Source organism: Ipomoea nil, unplaced genomic scaffold, assembly GCF_001879475.1.
Source record: "Ipomoea nil cultivar Tokyo-kokei standard unplaced genomic scaffold, Asagao_1.1 scaffold0519, whole genome shotgun sequence".
NCBI lineage: Eukaryota > Viridiplantae > Streptophyta > Magnoliopsida > Solanales > Convolvulaceae > Ipomoea > Ipomoea nil.
Window position 1 is genome coordinate 1,989,322 of NW_017616947.1, and position 15,489 is coordinate 2,004,810.

A 15,489-nucleotide genomic window follows, 5' to 3' on the forward strand; every position below is an offset into this window, starting at 1 on the left:
ATAGAAAGATGACTCCAACCCCTTTCGGATAAAGTCACTATGTAAACTTAAAAACTCTGATACCAAGTGAAATTATTGTATTCATGTATATGGAGTGTCTTAACTATAATTCAGTATAGCTCTGGTTAAATTAAGAATTTGACTTAGCGATAACTAAGTTTAAGTGTGGTCGACCAGTTACTGAACCATAGATAAGACTTAGCGCGAAATGTAAAGTATACTGAAACACAAAACACACGATATTTTTTACCTAGTTCGATACAACAATATCTATGTCTGGGGGACCACCATCAGTGAGTCCAATCCACTATCTCAACCAGTTAATCATACAGATGGTAAAGAGATCAAAATCTCAACCCAATGTGCGATATACCTCATAAGGTAAATCCCCGATCTGATGAAGCTTATAGAGGATTGTTGAGGCGGAGATCCATGCAATCAGCAGTCTAAAGAGTCCCTCGTTTGGAGATCCGCACTGTTACTATCCGTCTCACTAACTCACCCACCATTGCACCACAGTTGTACGGAGTACGATCCACAAGTCAACACTTTGAAGAATGTCTTTTCAATAAGTCGCCTTAGCTCTGAATGTGATTGTATTAAGAAGATGATGATTCGAAGAATAAATTGTCCGTCACACATAGAAGGAGCCTCTCATATAGATGATAATCTCTCATGTGTGAAATGCTCAAGGCTGCAACATCCTTCTATTATAAAAAAGATCTCTGAATCTTGAGTTGCAAGTAATCTTCTAGGGTTTCCTTGTAGTAATCGATTACTTACCATACCTCCATTTTTAGGAATTCTGACTTCATTAAACCTGGTTTCTAAAAACATCAATATGGTAACTGCTCTGCCGGTCCTGAAGGTAAGTTAGTGAAGACCATCAACAAGTTTTCAAATCTTCACTAGTGTAGGATTTGTTCTGTCAGAGACTTCTTCAGATCAGTAGCACAAGACCTACACCTATCTGATTTGCCACAATATATAGCCATTCATAAAATAGGGTTTACAATAATAAACACTAACAAACAACACTAAAAAAATGAGGATTTCCTACCACCTTGACGTGGTAGTCGGTATTTCCTACCACTCTTGAAGGTGGTTGGAATACTGACACCAAGGTTGTCGGAAAATAAGATCAATTTAAAAATTTAAACGGCTGAAAAAATTTACGACCACCTTTATTTTTTGGTCGGTATTTTCGACCCCTAAGTAAAGGTGGTCAGAAATTTCGACCTATATCTGATCACCATAATCTTTTGACGAATTTTTTTTTAAAAAAAAAAAAAAATAGTACCTTTTTAGAAAATTTTTCTAGGTGGTTGGAAAAGTATGTTGGAACCGCTGGTAGAAAACCAAATAATAATCAAATTAAAATAAGATTATTATTTCCTGGAAAAACAAGGGAAGGAAAGATGGAGAATTTGGCTAGTGTTTGGTGTTGGGTTTTTGCAAGAGTCAAGCGATAACTCTTTCCTTAAAGCCTTATTTGCCACCTCCCAAAAGTGCTAGGAGCTTCGTGGCTTAGGCTTCCTAGGATAAAACTTGCTTGTGATTTAATGTTTGAGCACCCAAACAAAGAATCCGTCGAACAGGCAAGATTATGAACACAGTAGGCAAAGAAAGAATAGAAGCAGAGAGTTTTGAGGCTGGAAATTATACTTTCTTCTGTGTGTAAAAATTCTGCTGCCTCTACCCTCTCTTATATAGGGTTGAAGAATTAAATAGCTTTTAATAAGGCACTTTAAAACTGGCTCTCCAACAGCTATAACAACAGGCCACTACCTGAGAATTGAATTTAGAATTCAAAATTGGAATAAATATTCTATTAATTCCGTAACAGATGAACTCAATCTCCACAACAGTCAGAACTTACTTTCTGGTTCCAGACCATTGGCGTACAAGGTTCCGCCTCAACTTTCGAGCTCACCCAGTTTCGGCCTTTGGCCGAAACACTTGCTGTGTAGTTTCGGCTCCCCAAGCCGAAACTACAACTTTGGAAAATGATACGATATTCGTGCCCGCAGGTGCCGACGCACATGAGCTCGAGCTTGAATCAAGCCTTTTCAATCTCGTTTCTAGTTAGAATTTGATTTGCACCCCCCCCCCCCCACTCGCGCGAGAGAGCCTCTATACTATACAATTCTACAAGCTCCAAAAGAGCTCTTGTAGAAAGGGGGGGGGGGGGGGGGGGTCAAATCCTCTTTCCAAACCAATGTGGGACAAAAGCTCACTTTTTCCCTTCATTTTCCAACTCAAATGGGTCTATTTTGAGAATCAATATCTCATTCACCCATTATCAGTTTTGAGCGTACAATATATCAATATCTTTGTCTCACTACGAAGAATCCAAATCCACTTTGACCTGAACCAAATCAGAAGTGGACCCCACTGATAATTGTACCACAAAATAGCCACTTAACATGCCATTTTATGTCATTTTAAGCTATTTTTTCCAACAATCCCCCCACATGAATGAAAAATTGATTTTCAAGGTATTTTGAAATCAGAAACAACTGTGTTCAAACAGTCGATCCCTGCATAGGATAGGTAGGGAGTCACTATACCCTTTGAACCTTCCCTTGTGAAGACATGTTTACTCTACTGGCTATACGGTAGAACGCGATGTCATTGAACCGACTGCCGTTTGTGCAGACGATGACATATCTCACACAGGAACCTCTCAATCATGCTCTTGTTCTCACGAGTGTGCCCGTTTTGGTCGTGGGTCACCGTTCCTGGTTCTGCGAGAGTTTCTAACGAATTGTGCCCGACAATTCTCCTTTGAAGCGACACTCACTTCTCTCTAACATAGGTGATTCTTTCTCGAGTATCCCGCATACTCAAGAACCATTAAAGCATTAACATGCTAGCCTCGTGCAGGAGTCACTGTTTTTAACGAGGAGTGGTAGGGAGTCCGAGACCCCCAAAGTGACGCGCTTCGTTCCATAATTTAGTTGTCCCATTGAACCTAGGTGCCAGCTAGGTTGGGTATCCACTATAGAACTTTTTCGTCCAAGGGCATTAGACCCATTCCTCGTGTCAACTTCTCCACAACTTCTTTGCCTAACCCTTTGGTCAGCGGATCCGCTATATCAATCGAGACAACACCAGTTGTGAGTAGTCGTCTAATGGTATTATGTCTACGACGCACATGTCTAGACTTACCATTATACATATGACTTTGTACTCTCCTAAATGTGGCTTGACTATCGCAATGCACACATATTGGAGGTACCGGTCTTTCCCAATTAGGAATATCCTCTATAAAATGGCATAACCATTCAGCCTCTTCACATCCTTTGTCCAAGGCTATCAGCTCAGATTCCATCGTGGATCTAGCTATCATAGTTTTCTTAGAGGATTTCCATGCACCGGCTGCACCAGCTAGTGTAAACATGTAGCCACTCGTGGACTTAGAGTCCTCAATATCAGATATCCAGTTCGCATTGCTATACCCTTCAAGTACAGCGGGATATCTCCCGTAGTGCAGTCCAAGATCACGAGTATACCTCAGGTATCTCATAACCTTTTCTATTTCCTTCCAGTGCATAACACCGGGGTTACTCGTATATCTACTGAGTTTACTAACCGCAAAGGCAATATCCGGCCTAGTACAGCTCATAAGATACATCAAACTACTAATAACCCGAGCATATTTCACTTGTGAAATACCTTCTCCGTGGTTCTTGGTTAGATGTATGTTTGTATCAAATGGTGTTCTAGCCATTTGACTATCATCCTTGTTAAATTTCTCAAGGATTTTGTCAATATAATGGGATTGGCTCAACACAAGACCATCAGGTCTTCTAATGATTCTAATCCCGAGGATTAAATCGGTCAAACCCATATCCTTCATGTCAAATCTCGCATTTAACATGTTTTTGGTAGACTTGATTATCTGATCATTACTACCAACGATGAGAATATCATCGACATATAAACAATGAATGACGTAGCCGTCTATCGTTTCCTTAACGTAGACACATTTGTCACTTTCGTTTATTTCAAACCCGTTAGTTAACATCGCATGGTCAAACTTCTCGTGCCACTGCATATGCGCTTGTTTCAAACCATAGAGCGATTTAACCAACTTACACACTTTCCTTTCTTGGCCCGGAACCACGAACCCTTCGGGTTGTTCCATATAGATTTCCTCATCTAATTCGCCATTTAAGAAAGCGGTTTTAACGTCCATTTGATGAACTTCCAAGTTCCGCAGCGCGGCTATGGCAAGAATCATCCTAATGGAGTTTATTCTCGTCACGGGAGAATACGTGTCGAAGTAATCAAGGCCCTCGCGTTGCATGTAACCCTTGATTACAAGCCTAGCCTTATACTTCTCGATGGAACCATTAGGTTTCATCTTCCTTTTAAAGACCCACTTGGATCCTAAGGGTTTACTTCCCGGAGGAAGATTAACAAGTTTCCAAGTGTGATTCTATAGAATAGAATCCACTTACTCTTTATAGCCTCTTTCCACATTGGTCCTTCCGTAGAAGTCACGGCTTCTACATACGTTCGAGGCTCATTCTCTATCAAACAAGATAGAAAATTGGGTTCATTTTCTAATAAACAAGTTAGAGTACCTGAATCATACTCTAACAAGTAAGTTAGAAAATCAGGACCGAATGATTTTCCAACTCTTGCCCGCTTACTGCGTCTCGGCTCAAGCTCGAGTTCTTTCTCAGATTCCCCACTATCATTATCTATAGTTTCGTCAAACATTCGTTTTGACATACTTGGTCCCTCGTTGGACCTACAAGGAAATATATTCTCGAAGAAATATGCATTCCTTGATTCTATTATCGTGTTCTCATGTATGTCCGGATTATGGGACTCATGTACTAAGAACCGATAAGCACTACTATTATGTGCATAGCCAATAAAGATACAGTCCACCGTCTTAGGACCTATATTTATTTTAGGTGTTGGCACCAAAACTTTGGCAAGACACCCCCACACTTTCAGGTACTGGTAGGAAGGTTTCCTACCGTTCCATAGCTCATAAGGAGTCTTATTGAGCTTCTTGCGGGGTACCTTATTCAAAAGGTAGTTACTTGTCAAAATCGCCTCACCCCACACATCTTGAGGTAGGCCCGAACTTATAAGCATCGCATTCATCATGTCTTTCAATGTACGATTCTTTCGTTCAGCAACACCGTTCGATTGAGGTGAGTAAGGTGCAGTACGCTCATGTATTATACCTACACTTGCACAGAAGTCACCAATCGGTGCTTCGTACTCACCTCCTCTATCGCTTCTAACCTTCCTAATTCTCCGATTAAGTTGGTTTTCCACTTCATTCTTATAAAGAACGAATTTATCAACGGCTTCATCTTTGCTCTTAAGCAAATACACATAGCAGTATCATGTGCTATCGTCGATAAATGTGATAAAATACTTATTACCACCTCTCGTTTGTATCGATATAAAATTGCACAAATCACTATGGATTAATTCAAGTGGTTCAGTTTCCCTTTCTACCGATTTGAAAGGTACTTTCGTTAGTTTTGCCTCAACACAGATTTCACACTTGTTATTTGTGTCAATTTGAAAGTTAGGAATATGGTCCATGCTAATTAATCTACGCATAGAATTAAAATTAACATGACCTAGTCTACCATGCCACAAATTGGAAGTCTTAAGCAAGTAAACCGAATTAACTTTGCTTTATTGATAACAAGAATTACACTGAGCTTAAAAAGCCCATCAGTTACATATCCTTTACCAACAAACATCCCTAACTTGGACAAAACTACTTTGTCTGACTCAAACACCATGCGAAAGCCATGCTTGTTCAACAGCGATCCAGACACAAGATTCTTCCTCAGCTCAGGAACATACAACACGTTGTTCAACATCAGTTCCTTCCCAGAAGTCATCTTCAGAACCACTTTGCCCATGCCTTCCACAGCAGACTAAGCAGAGTTTCCCATCCACACCTTTTCACCCTCAACGGTCTCAAAGGTGTTGAACATCTCTCGGTTGCAACACAAATGCCTGGTTGCACCGGTATCGATGAACCACTCACGAGGATTTGAGCCCACGAGGTTCACTTCGCTCACCATAGCCGAAAGGCTAATCTCGACCTCCTTCTGACTGCTATCTCCAACAACATTGGCTTCAGAACTCTTGTTCTTCTTCCTTGGAGCTTTGCATTCAGATGCTCTGTGGCCAGGCTTGCCACAATTGTAGCATTCACCAGAAAACTTGTTCTTGGTAACGCCACCTTTAGGACCTAGCTTTCGTTTGTCCTTCTTGTTCCTTTTGGAGCTTTTACCATGCTCCACAATGTTGGCCTTAGCGCTAACAATGATAAGAACTTTCCTATCATTCGTCCTGTTCCCTTCCTCAATCCTGAGTCGCTGGATCAGGTCTTCCAGGTTCATTTCCTTTCGCTTATGCTTAAGGTAGTTCTTGAAGTCCTTCCAACCTGGAGGCAACAAATGGATCACAGATCCCACTTGGAAGGCTTCACTCAGCACCATGCCCTCGTCACGGATCTCGTCGAAGATTAATTGCAAATCTTCTACCTAACTTAGCACGGTCTTTGAATCAACCATTTTGAAGTCAAGGAATCGGCCAACCACAAATTTCTTTGAGCCGACATCCTCACTTCGGTATTTATGATCCAAATCTTCCCACAACGCTTTTGATGTTCTATCTTTCGATATATATCATATAGCGTGTCACACAATCCGTTTAGGATGTAGTTTCGGCAAAGGAAGTCCGAATCCTTCCAATAGCCAACTGCCATCACGGATTGTGCATCTTGTTCCTTCATCTCGGGAACACTCTCGGACAAGAACCTTGCCAAGCCGAGAGTTGCTAGGTAGAACAACATCTTTTGTTGCCACCTCTTGAAGTTCAAACCAATGTCGGTGAACTTTTCAGGCTTTTCAGCCGATCCACTCGGTACCGAAGGTACCCGAGACATGGGAATATATCCCTCGGTGCTCCCACCGTCTTGTGAACCAACGTTCACGAGTGTAGCTTGGGAATTAGCAACATTGTTGCCATTTCCTCCATTGTTGTTCGCAACAACATTATCTTCCCCATCGATTGGCAGTATGGGATGCTCCATTTTCTTCAAGAAAATTCGGAGAAGACCACCAACGGGAAAACAAGGTATAAGGTTTTAAGACTGTTGGAACCGTTGGTAGAAAACAAAATAATAATCAAATTAAAATAAGATTATTATTTCCTGGAAAAACAAAGGAAGGAAAGATGGAGAATTTGGCTAGTGTTTGGTGTTGGGTTTTTGCAAGAGTCAAGCGATCACTCTTTCCGTAAAACCTTATTTGCCACCTCCCAAAAGTACTAGGAGCTTCGTGGCCTAGGCTTCCCAAGATAAAACTTGCTTGTGATTCAATGTTTGAGCACCCAAACAAAGAATCCGGCGAACAAGGCAAGATTATGAACACAGTAGGCAAACAAAGAGTAGAAGCTTCGTGGCCTAGGCTTCCCAGGATAAAACTTGCTTGTGATTCAATGTTTGAGCACTCAAACAAAGAATCCGGCGAACAAGGCAAGACTATGAACACAGTAGGCAAAGAAAGAGTAGAAGCAGAGAGTTTTGAGACTGGAAATTATACTTTCTTCTGTGTAAAAATTTTGCTGCCTCTACCCTCTCTTATATAGGGTTGAAGGATTAAATAGCTTTTAATAAAGCATTTTAAAGCTGGCTGATTAAATAGCTTTTAATAGGGCACTTTAAAGCTGGCTCTCCAACAGCTATAACAGCAGGCCACTACCTGAACTCTCCAACAGCTATAACAGCAGGCCTCTCCAACCTGAACTCTCCAACAGCTATAACAACAGGCCTCTCCAACCTGAACTCTCCAACAGCTATAACAGCAGGCCTCTCCAACCTGAACTCTCCAACAGGCCACTACTTGAACTCTCCAACAGGCCTGAACTCTACAACAGCAGGCCACTACCTGAACTCTCCGACAGCTATAACATCTATAACAGCAGGCCACTACCTGAACTTGCTGTGGGCAAATTATATTATGCACCGTGGTGCATAATCGATTATGCACCGCACGTCTTTTTTTTTTTTTAAATGAAAATAAACAGTGTTTGTTTCCGCCGTTTCGCACCCTTTCGCAAAAAGTAACTCTATTATTCAGTGTCATTTTGTATATACTGCAGTTTCAGTTCAACACAACTACAGTTTCATTCCGATATAACTATAGTTTCATTCGATATTTATAGACTCAAATATGTGAAAATGTTATTTAATTTTATTTTATATACACTATAGTTTCATTAAAACACAACTACATGATCATTTTTATATAATTACAACTTCATTGTACAATATACACTCAAATATGTGAAATGTTATTCAGTTTCATTTTATATACACTGCAGTTTCATTTTACTATAACTACAGTATCATTTTGATATAACTGCAGTGTCGGTTTAGATATACTATAGTGTCAGTTGGTGTTTAATACACCAAACAAGCGGACTCCGTTAACTCTAACGGCGGGTCGTTTCTTTACTTAAAGAAACATCGCCGTTTTTTACCGCGGTGCACATGCACCGCGGTCTATAATATAACGACTACTTGCTGTGTAGTTTCGGCTTGGGGAGCCGAAACTACAGCTATAACAGCAGGCCACTACCTAAACTCTACAACAGCACTCTCCAACAGCTATAACAGCAGGCCTCTCCAACCTGAACTCCAGCTTTAACAGCAGGCCTCTCCAACCTGAACTCTCCAACAGCAGGCCACTACCTGAACTCTCCAACAGCAGTCCACTACCTGAACTCTCCAACAGCTATAACATCTATAACAGCAGGCCACTACCTGAACTTGCTGTGTAGTTTCGGCTTGGGGAGCCGAAACTACAACTTAACTTACTGTGTAGCCACGGGCAACAGCTATAACAGCAGGCCACTCTCCAATCTATAACAGCAGGCCACTACCTGAACTTGCTGTGTAGTTTGCTTGGGGAGCCGAAACTACAACTTAACTTACTGTGTAGCCACAGGCAACAGCTATAACAGCAGGCCACTCTCCAAACTACACCTTAACTTGCTGTCTAGCCACGGGCAACAGCTATAACAGCAGGCCACTAAGGCCACTACCTGAACTTGCCCCCAAGCCGAAACTGCAACTTAACTTGCTGTGTAGCCATGGGGGAGCCGAAACTACAACTTGCCCCCAAGCCGAAACTACAACTTAACTTGCTATGTAGCCACGGGGAGCCGAAACTACAACTTAACTTACTGTGTAGCCACGGGGGAGCCGAAACTACAACTTAACTTGTTGTGTAGCCACGGGGGAGCCGAAACTACAACTTAACTTGCTGTGTAGCCACGGGGGAGCCGAAATTACAACTTAACTTGCTGTGTAGCCACGGGGGAGCCGAAACTACAACTTAACTTTCTGTGTAGCCATGAACAACAGCTATAACAGCAGGTAGTTTTAACTTGCTATGTAGCCACGGGGGAGCCGAAACTACAACTTAACTTGCTGTGTAGCCACGGGGGAGCCGAAACTACAACTTAACTTGCTGTGTAGCCACAGGGGAGCCGAAACTACAACTTAACTTGCTGTGTAGCCACGGGGGAGCCGAAACTACAACTTAACTAGCCACGGGGGAGCCTAAACTACAACTTAACTTGCTGTGTAGCCACGAACAACAGCTATAACAGCAGGCCACTACCTGAACTTGCTGTGTAGCCACGGGCTTGATTCAACTTGCTGATTCAAGCGTTTTCAATCTCGTTTCTAGTTGGAATTTGATTTGCACCACCGCCCCCCACGCGAGAGAGCCTATATGCTATACAATTCTACAAGCTCCAAAAAAGCTCTTGTATAAAAGGGGGGGGGGGGGGGGGGGTCAGATCCTCTTTCCAAACCAATGTGGGACAAAAGCTCACTTTTTCCCTTCATTTTCCAACTCAAATGGGTCTACTTTGAGAATCAATACCTCATTCACCCATTATCCGTTTTGAGCGTACAATATATCAATCTCTTCGTCTCACTACGAAGAATCCAAATCCGCTTTGATCCGACCCAAATCGGAAATGGACCCCACTGATAATTGTACCACAAAATAGCCACTTAACATGCCATTTTATGTCATGTTAAGCTATTTTTCCAACAAAGTAGTGGTCGAAAAATCAAAGATTTCCACCTGTTTGTGTGGGCATTACTTGGTGAGATACACAAGGAATTGTAGCTTTGGGCGTCACACACTCACACATATATACAGGGACTTGAGAATGTACAAACTCACTTAAACGCAAAGGTGCAACTACTAAAGTATATCTAAGACTTATTAGCTAAATTCGCAACCACATGCACGCTGCCCAGCAACCCACAATTAACAGTTCATCAGGGCCGGATTTTAGGCTGTGCAAGCTGGGCTACCGCACAGGGCCCCCAATTTTAGAGGGGCCCCAAATTTTAGAGGTTCAATATTTAATTTTTACCTAGCTAGTTTAAAAATAAAAATTAAAAAGTTTTCAATTAAACTTTAAAGGTTTCATGAAGAGATGGTAAGAATGTGTATTTATTGTATTTTAACTTGGAGGTCAAAGGTTCGAAACTTGCATGTATTAGTTTTAAAAATTATGATTTTGGTAGGGCCACATTTATTTACTAGAACAGGGCCACCAAAACTTAAAATACGGCCCTGCAGTTCATAAATGGAGGCATGTTTTATTTGTAGTCTACTCACCGGGTTCCATCATCATATCGGTTTAGATTATCAAGCGCACATCTATAGACATTTGTAAAGAATTTGCATATATACTTTTTGCTCTGTTACCACTTGTATGTTAGGATCAAATTAAACGCTTATCATTACGTAAAAAACTAGCAACTTTCTTATAAGTTGTTTTCAAGAGGTGCTGAACTTAGCTTGACTTTTGAGGGGCCTCCCCAGCAATCTCCTAACCACCAGTTGATGGATCTGATCAGTCTTTGTCCAATAATCTTCTAGTCACCAATTAATAGACTTGGCATTCTACAAGTTAAGAAATATAACAAGGAGATCTAGAATAGAAGAAATTAAGGCCGAGAATTGATGAAGTACGTCTTAGTTTACCATACAGAACAAAGGTAGTAGACTACACACATCCTGACATCCATAACTAAAACTCACAATCTCACACAAATACACAGAATACTAACTTTGAACAAACAGCACACAGCCTATAAGCTTAACTTGATCTGGCTTGGATTATTCTTAATTTAAGCTGCAGATATGGGTTTCATTGCCTTCAACTTTTGCTGATTATTCTTCATGACTGGGGTTTCGTCTTCGGAATCCGAATATTCTTCTTCATCTGATATTGGCTCCTCCACAATGGGTTCCGTCGTGTGCTGCTTCTTCCCCCCTTTAGAATCATCAGTTTGCGATTCCGAGCCATCTTCAATAAGAAGACAGGCTGGCGCTGCTGGAAGCTGCTTTGTCTTCTCTTCTTCTTCTAAATATTTTGGCTCATCGGAATCCTGGCCGGCACCTTTTTCAGTTGCCTTCTTCTCGTCTTCCGGTTCCACGTTTACCGGCTTGTCGTCAAGGGCGATCACCGGAGCATTAACCCGGAAGGTTTTGGTGATGCTCTTCACCCCAATTCCGATTATCGGCAGGTTTTCGATTTGGGATTTGGATTTTGAGTTCTTAGACTTAAAAAATGAGGAACTAGATGACCTGGGCTGCGAATCCGAATCAGCGGCGCCGACGCCTGTAGCGCTTTTGAGGAGTTTAAACACGTCTTTGGGTGCTTGCTTCAGCTTGTTACCGACGTCCTTAGCAGCATCGCCGACGTTAGCCAACCGGTTGGCCCAGGCAGGGAGCTTGGGAACTCCGAGCTTCTCCAACAGCTCCTGGCAGAAGTGCTTGGAGTTTCTGGAAACCAAGCTGTACTCGTCGCCGGGCCACTCGTCCCGGAGCTCCTTGAGGATGAGATTGACCTTAGAGGAAGAACAGTGGGTCCTACCGGCGGGGATGCTTTCCCGGTAGGTGTAGTTTGGGTTCTTGGTCGCCGGGCAGCTGAAGATACCGCTGCCCTTGTCGCGGTGGCCGTACGCCCATTCCACTTCGCCGTAGATTTGGACGGCGACGTGGAAGACGCCACCGAGATTGATACCGTCTTTGAGGAGCTTGTTCATCTGGACCACCATGTAGTTCACGGTGTCGTTCCCTTTTCCGCTCATGGTTAGGTCGTAGATATGGAGGATAACTTCTGTCATCTTGCTAATGAATATGGTGGATGCCAATAATTCAGTATGTTGAGGCAATCTATGTTGCTCCAAAATGATGGAGTATATGAATATATTTATATACCTGCAAACAACTTTTTTTTTTTTTATTGGATGGACCCCTCTTGATAGAATTTTTCTTCCGATTTCTGGAATTAAAAATCTCATGTCCCCCTGAGATTTTAATTCCTAGAATTTTTTCTTAGACTTTTAAGAAGAAAAAAAAATAGTGATGAGTCAAAATTACCTCTTTTTTTAACTTAAAATTAATGTCTAACAACAGTAATGGACATTTTTGACTTCATACTACTTATTTCCTTTCAATTTCCTTGTATACCAAACATTGAAATTGAGAATCTCACTAATTTTATTCCTGTAAACCAAATACTGAAATTTAAATTCTCACTTTATTCTCAATAATTCATCTTTCATAAAATTGCAATTTATTTTTCATATAATTTTCCTTCTCTAACCAAACGCCCTGGTAGTGTGAAAGGTGGAATCGCCTGTGTAGAGCCACTGGTGAAAGTCAATCCAAATTATTTTTTGATTTTTAATTTTGTTTTATCATTATATTTTATTGTAGTTTTTTTAGTTGTTTGTTGAAAGAACATTTATTTTTATTTTTATAACTAGTTAGGAACATGTGCCAAGCACAGTTGAAAAACGCCCAATACGCTAAAAAATAGAAAGTGAGATTATACATACACCTACTAAATATAAATATAATACAAGTCAATAAAATTAGGTCATAGGTCTCTAACAGGAACAAAAAAAATATTGGTATAACGGTTTATTTAAATGAATGGTTCATGTCTCCCTTCCCTCTCAAATAAAAAATGAATGGTTCATATTATTTTTGTTTTAATTTTTCTTACAATTTTTTCTACTTTACCTTTCATTATTATTATTATTTTTTTCCTATAAATATTATCTCGCATTCTGTCAGTGTAAACTTTAGTAACGGAATATTCTGTTATTTATTTTAGGTTCGAACCTATATATATATATATATATATATATATATATATATATATATATATATATATATATATATATATATATAAAATATAATATATATATATATATATATATATATATATATATATATATATATATATATATATATATATATATATATATATATATATATATATATATAGGCTATTTTTCCAGTGCAAACCAATATTAATGTGTGAATAAGTGGATCCATCCGGTGCTTCGATTAATTAGATTTGGCGGTAGATATGTTGTGGTGCATACCATCACGCTGCTCCCCCCCACATGATGCACACGGGCCTTCTACACATCAGCGTTTGAATTGTTGTACAAGACTGCCTAACCGCTATTTTCATGCATACTTTACAGAACCTCATCCTAACCTGGAGAACGACTTCGGACGTAGCGACTGGCGGTGAGAATGGGCGAACGACCATCTATGCGTGGAGCAGGTTCAACTTCTTGTGACCGTCGGCCATGGCTATCCAACAGCGAGCATATGTATCCACCGTTATTAGTTGTACCCCATACTTGTGCGGATGGGCAGCCGACGGAAGTGCATGCCGAAACAGAAAACAACAACGCCGGTGGTGAAATCGGAACAAACAACCCATCACTACGGGCCCCCGCGGATGATGACCACTCACAGTCGGCGTAGATGACGCTAGAGACAGAGGCGGCGGCCTGCGGCACCATCGGGCTAGCCCCTGTTGGGTGTGAAATGAAGTAATAAGACACTTAATGCATGAGACTAAGAATACTATAGCACAGAAGAAGAGAACTCTTATATTATCTGTTGAATACTTGTTTACAGAAATGTGTTTATATAGATTAAAGACCAACAATAATATACTGAAAATTAGGATCAAGCTCCCACATGCATGAAGACTAGCATTAATAATAGGAAGACTAAATCATTATTAACTAATTCAAATAATAAAGAATAATAATAGTCTAAACTAAAATATCAGAATTAAATATTGCTAACATCCTCCCTTAATTCTGATTTTCTACCACCCCGAGCATGCGCTTTAACTTGATAAAGGCTTCATACTTCAAGGATTTAGTGAGTATGTCGGCTACTTGCTCTTCAGACTTGCAATATTGTAACTCAATCACTTTCTTGTCAACTTGATCTCTCAAAAAATGATAACGCATATCAATGTGCTTGCTTCTTCCATGCGTGACTGGATTCTTGGATAAGTTAATTGCAGAAACATTATCGACATAAATCTTCAATGGACACTGGACAGGAACATAACTTTGGTTCAACACATTGTTCAACCATATTGCTTGACATGCACTCGAAGCTGCTGCTACGTACTCTGCTTCACAAGTTGAAAGTGAAACAATTGATTGTTTTTTCGAGGACCACGAACAAGCTGTAGTGCCAAGCATTAAAACAATAACCGGAAGTACTTTTCCGGTCATCAATATCTCCACCCCAATCACTATCAGAATATCCTGTAAGAACATAATTGTCAGATGATGAGTAAAATAATCCATGATCATAGGTACCCTTCAAATAACGCAAGATTCTTTTTGTTGCCTGCAGATGTGATTGCCGAGGCGACTCCATAAATCTGCTGGCCAGACCAACACTATAACAAATGTCAGGCCTAGTACATGTTAAGTACCTTAAACTCCCCACAATCTGCTTGAAATAAGTAGGATCAACGTATTGATCATCACTCTCTTTAGACAATTTTGTACCAACCTCCATAGGAGTTCTTGCAAGATTACAATCGTACATATTAAACTTTTTCAAAACCTCAGTGGCATATCACTTTTGACACATAAAAATCCCATTATCTCTTTGATCTACTTCAATGCCAAGAAAGTATGACATGAGACCAAGATCCGTCATTTCAAACTCCTTCATCATGGATTTTTTAAACTCTTCAATCATTCTAGGATTATTGCCTGAAAATATTAAGTCATCAACATATAAAGATAATAACAATATATCACTAGAATGATTAATCTTGGCATATAATCCATGTTCAGATGGGCATTTTTTGAATCCAGTTGCATGAAGAAATGAGTCAATGCGCCTATTCCATGCACGCGGTGCTTGTTTAAGGCCATACAATGCCTTTTTCAACCTATACGCTTTCCCTTCACTTCCTTTTTTGATAAAACCCAATGGTTGCTTCACAAACACTTCTTCCTCAAGGGGACCATTGAGAAAGGCAGATTTAACATCCATTTGATGGATTTTCCATTGCTTTTGTGCAGCTAAAGCAATTAGAAGCCTG

The 15,489-nt window shown here is 40.5% G+C and overlaps 1 protein-coding gene across 1 annotated transcript; it reads right to left on the reverse strand.

Moving 5' to 3' along the window:
- Positions 1-11,221: 11,221 nt before the first annotated feature.
- On the reverse strand, positions 11,222-12,223 carry LOC109174054. The gene has a single exon (XM_019323347.1). It carries the CDS (start codon positions 12,221-12,223, stop codon positions 11,222-11,224), a length of 1,002 nt encoding a protein of 333 aa, XP_019178892.1.
- Positions 12,224-15,489: the final 3,266 nt, after the last annotated feature.